The sequence below is a fragment of the Silurus meridionalis genome, chromosome 8 (assembly GCF_014805685.1).
Source record: "Silurus meridionalis isolate SWU-2019-XX chromosome 8, ASM1480568v1, whole genome shotgun sequence".
NCBI lineage: Eukaryota > Metazoa > Chordata > Actinopteri > Siluriformes > Siluridae > Silurus > Silurus meridionalis.
Window position 1 is genome coordinate 29,331,879 of NC_060891.1, and position 5,000 is coordinate 29,336,878.

Below are 5,000 nucleotides of genomic sequence, written 5' to 3' on the forward strand. Positions count from 1 at the left end.
TTTTCTCTCTCTGTGTGATTATAATGTTTATTTGAAATGTTATTAATAATTATATTAAATATTATGTATTTGTTTGATATGTTGTTTAATTTCACCTCATTGTTGTACTTTATGTTTACATTATTTTGTGTTTTATGATTTTTCTACATTCTATTGTTTTATATTTTGCAGTTTTTGGCCTTTATGTTGGAAGCGCATGTTTTACCCCGTGTGTAAGATCCTCATTTCCATATCAGCTGTTAGAGTGTGAGTGTTCCACCTGCTTTCTTCTCTAACCAACCACCGACTTTAAACATCTCACATCTCCCACCAATAGAACCTGTACACCCAGTAGAACCTTTAGCACCAGTAGTGTTCAGCCTGATGTGGAGTAGAGAACCCAGATAAACCCAAATGTGTCCCATCTCTGGGTCCTGTGTTCCTGACACCTTTGGCAGACATCTTCATCCAGAGCGACTTACACAGTGCTTTATAGTGTCCAAAAATTATTTACACATGTTTACAGCTGTATGTTTATATTTGTGTTGCTGAACATTAATCCTTATTTAGCTTTGAATACATTTATATACAATCATAATAATTATTAATAAAAAAATTCTCACTTTAATAAGAAAATTATATTTATAGTTAGATGAATATTGTTAAATACTATTATATTATAAAAGGTCCCCTGGTGGTCTAGTGGTTAGGATGCAGCGCTCTCACCGCTGCGACCCGGGTTCGATCCCCGGTCAGGGAACCATCCCCAGCCACTCTCAGTGCCGGTCCCAAACCCGGATAAATTGGGGAGGGTTGCGTTAGGAAGAGCATCCAGCATAAAACATGTGCCAAATCAAACGTGCGGAGGATCCGCTGTGGCGCCCCCTAACGGGAGAAGCTGAAAGAAAGTATACTATTATATTATAAAATAAAAAGAAACAGTAAAACACATCAACCGACCATTAACCAATCAAATTAATATCCAAACAAAAATTAATAACCAATACAATCAGCAAACAACAAACAGCTTTATTCAAAATATAATACAATAATAATAATAATATGTGATAAGTTACAAATATGATTAAAAAACACCATTTAAATATGGACATCTTGAAAGATATATCTATTAAACAAACATGTAATGACTGAGCTGTGTTGATTACTGATTTAATTATACTGATTAGAATATGAAAATCTACACAGGTACAGTGTACAGTTTATATGTGATAAAAAAAAGAAGATTATAACAGTATATTAGCTAAAACTCACCAATACTAATTATTTATAATAAATCATTTTAAAAGAATATTTTAATCCTGAGCGTGTAATAACAGTGTGTGTGTGTGTGTTTGTTTGTTTAGCCAAGGACTGTGGCAGGGTTCCGGGGTACGGTGCGCTACGCTTCTGTCAACGCTCACAAAAACAAAGTGAGGAGTGTTTACATGTCCATCAGTAAATATAGGAGTTACATAAAGTTACACAGTGTTACATACATGTGATTATACTGTATATATATAAACACTGTGTTATTATTATTATTAGTGTATTATCAGACAGACAGACAGACAGACAGACAGACAGAGAGAGAGATAGAGAGAGAGAGAGATAGAGAGAGAGAGAGAGAGAGAGAGAGATAGATAGATAGATAGATAGATAGATAGATAGATAGATAGATAGATAGATAGATAGATAGATAGATAGATAGATAGATAGATAGCACTCTCTGTAGATTTGATCATTTTGCATCAGCAGTCAGTTTGTCGATCTTGTTCAGTGGTAAATTCACATTTTCTATGATTACAGAAGCTACCGAAGGCTTATATCGCCACTTCTTTGCTAGCCACTTAGCCTTTAGCTTAGCGCCGGCTCTCCTCATCTTGTCAGGTAAACGGGGAACCACACCGGCAGGGGACTTTTTCAGAGCAAGTAGATGAATCCTCGAATAAACAAATTTCGGCTTGTGAAAATCCATATCCATAGGATAGATAATCAGATGCAACAAAAGTGCACACAAGAAAAGAAGAGAGGAAAAAATATAATAATAATAATATAAAAATGAAAAAACCCCACAAAAAGCTTTATAGAAAGAGCAAGGTACACACAGAGCTGCCTCTATTATTATTAGTGTTTATTATTTAGTTCTGTTACATTCACACAATATTAGACTTTATTCTGATTTTAATAATAAATGAATCCTGTAAAATCATAATAAAATATCAATTTTTCCTGTTGGTGTGATGAAAAAGGAAATGGGACGCCATGATGATCTGTGGTCCTTGTTCTACATGCTGGTGGAGTTCACTGTGGGGCAGTTACCATGGAGGAAGATCAAAGACAAGGTAAAGAATATCAGAAACATCAAACACACATAGGATACACACCAGGAACATCAGACACACATCAGATACACATCATACACATCAAACACACATCATAAACATCAAACACACATCAGATACACATCAGAAACATTAAACACATATCATACACATCAGACATACACCAGAAACATCAAACACACATTAGATACACATCAGAAACATCAAACACATCAGATACACATCAGAAACATCAAACACACATCGGAAACATCAAACACACATCAGATACACAACAGAAACATTAAACACACATCAGAAACATCAAACACACATCAGATACACAACAGAAACATCACACACACATCAGAAACACCAAACACATCAGAATCATCAAACACACATCAGAAACATCAAACACACATCAGATACACATCAGAAACATCAAACACATCAGAATCATCAAACACACATCAGAAACATCACACACATCAGATATACATCAGAAACATCAAACACACATCAGAAACATCAAACACATCAGAATCATCAAACACACATCAGAAACATCACACACACATCAGATATACATCAGAAACATCAAACACGCATTAGAAACACCAAACACATCAGAATCATCAAACACATATCAGAAACATCAAACACATCGGAAACATCAAACACACCAGACACATCAGAAACATCAAACACACATCAGAAACATCAAACACACACAGACACATCAAACACACGCCGAAACATCAAACACACATCGGAAACATCAAACACACATCAGAAACATCAAACACACATCAGAAACATCAAACACACATCAGAAACATCAAACACACATGAAACATCAAACACACATCGAAACATCAAACACACCAGACACATCAGAAACATCAAACACACATCGGAAACATCAAACACACCAGACACATCAGAAACATCAAACACACATCGGAAACATCAAACACACATCAGAAACATCAAAAACATATCAGATACATCAGAAACATCAAACACACAGACACATCAAACACACACGGATACATCACACATCGGATACACATCACACACGGATACATCACACACACCAGATACACATCACACACACGGATACATCACACATCGGATGCACATCACACACACCATGGATACACATCACACACAACGGATACACATCACACACACACCAGATACACATCACACACAGATACACATCACACACAGATACACATCACACACACGGATACATCACACACACAACGGATACCCATCACACACACACCAGATACACATATCACACACAGATACATATCACACCAGATACATATCACACACAGGATACACATCACACACAAAGGATACACATCACACACACACCAGATACATCACACACACACACCGGATACACATCACACACACGGATACATCACACACACCAGATACACATCACACACACCATAATTATCAGACACACTTCAGAGACACGTCACACATCAGACACACATTAATCATCAGATACATCACACACACCAGATACATCACACACACACCATAATTATCAGACACACTTCAGAGACATGTCACACATCAGACACACATTAATCATCAGATACACATCACACACAGCAGATACACATCACACACACCAGATACACATCACACACACCAGATACACATCACACACACACACCAGATACACTTCAGACACACACCAGAATCATCAGACACACTTTAGAGACATGTCCCACACATCAGTAGCACATTTACAAAGAACATATTTACTTTTAATCACCACATTATCTGTGTAAAGCTGCTTTGAGACAATGTTCATTGTTAAAAGCGCTATACAAATAAAAATGAATTGCATTGAATTAAATTAATCATCAGACACACATCATATTTAATGCAATTTCGTGACAAACCAGGGCGTGAGATTCCAACGGCGGGAAAGCGGGAGATTACTGTATTTTAATTTCATTCAGATTTATTTGTGTAGTGTTTGTAAAAGTGGACTTTTTCCCAAAGCAGCGTTACAGAGATAAAGAGGTTATAAAGTTGAATGTAGAAGTTTTGTGTCTATAAGTTTGTTCCTAATAAGTGATCCAGTGGTGACTGTGGTGAAGGAAAACTCCCTGAGACTTCATGAGGAAAAACCTTGAGAGGAACCAGACTCTAAAGGGAACCTCATCCTCAAAACTGAATGAATAATGATTTTGTGTGTGTGTGTGTGTGTGTGTGTGTGTGTGTGTGTGTGTGTGTGTACAGGAGCAGGTTGGTCAGATTAAAGAACGGTACGAACATAAGATGCTGCTGAAGCACATGCCTTCTGATTTTTATATTTTTCTGGACCATGTGATCGTCCTGGATTATTACACCAAGCCTGATTACCAGGTAACCCCCACCACACACACACACAAACACACACACACACACACTTATAATCTGTCTCTCTGTAGTTGTTGATGTCGGTGTTTGAGAACAGTATGAAGGAGCGAAAGATTACAGAAAACGAGCCGTTTGATTGGGAGAAATCTGGAACCGATTTGTCATCGAACAGCATAGCCACGCCCCCTCAACAAAACACACGGCAGACTGCAGCGATAGTTGGGTAAACACACGCGCACGCACACACACACACACATGCATACACATACACTTTCGCTCTCTTTCTCAGACACACACATATAT

General features: G+C 37.3%; 1 protein-coding gene across 2 annotated transcripts in view; it reads left to right on the forward strand.

The window, feature by feature from the left end:
- Nucleotides 1-5,000, forward strand: part of ttbk1b (tau tubulin kinase 1b) — a 40,039-nt gene that overhangs the window by 21,624 nt on the left and 13,415 nt on the right. Inside the window, exons 1-5 of one of the 2 annotated variants that reach the window (XM_046855820.1) lie at nucleotides 172-246; nucleotides 1,344-1,409; nucleotides 2,229-2,321; nucleotides 4,578-4,703; nucleotides 4,769-4,920. In XM_046855820.1, coding sequence (XP_046711776.1) covers nucleotides 2,232-2,321; nucleotides 4,578-4,703; nucleotides 4,769-4,920 — 368 coding nt within the window. In that variant the 5' untranslated portion in view covers nucleotides 172-246; nucleotides 1,344-1,409; nucleotides 2,229-2,231. Of the gene's footprint in view, nucleotides 1-171; nucleotides 247-1,343; nucleotides 1,410-2,228; nucleotides 2,322-4,577; nucleotides 4,704-4,768; nucleotides 4,921-5,000 lie in introns of those variants that run through there. The other variant, XM_046855819.1, reaches the window with a different exon arrangement.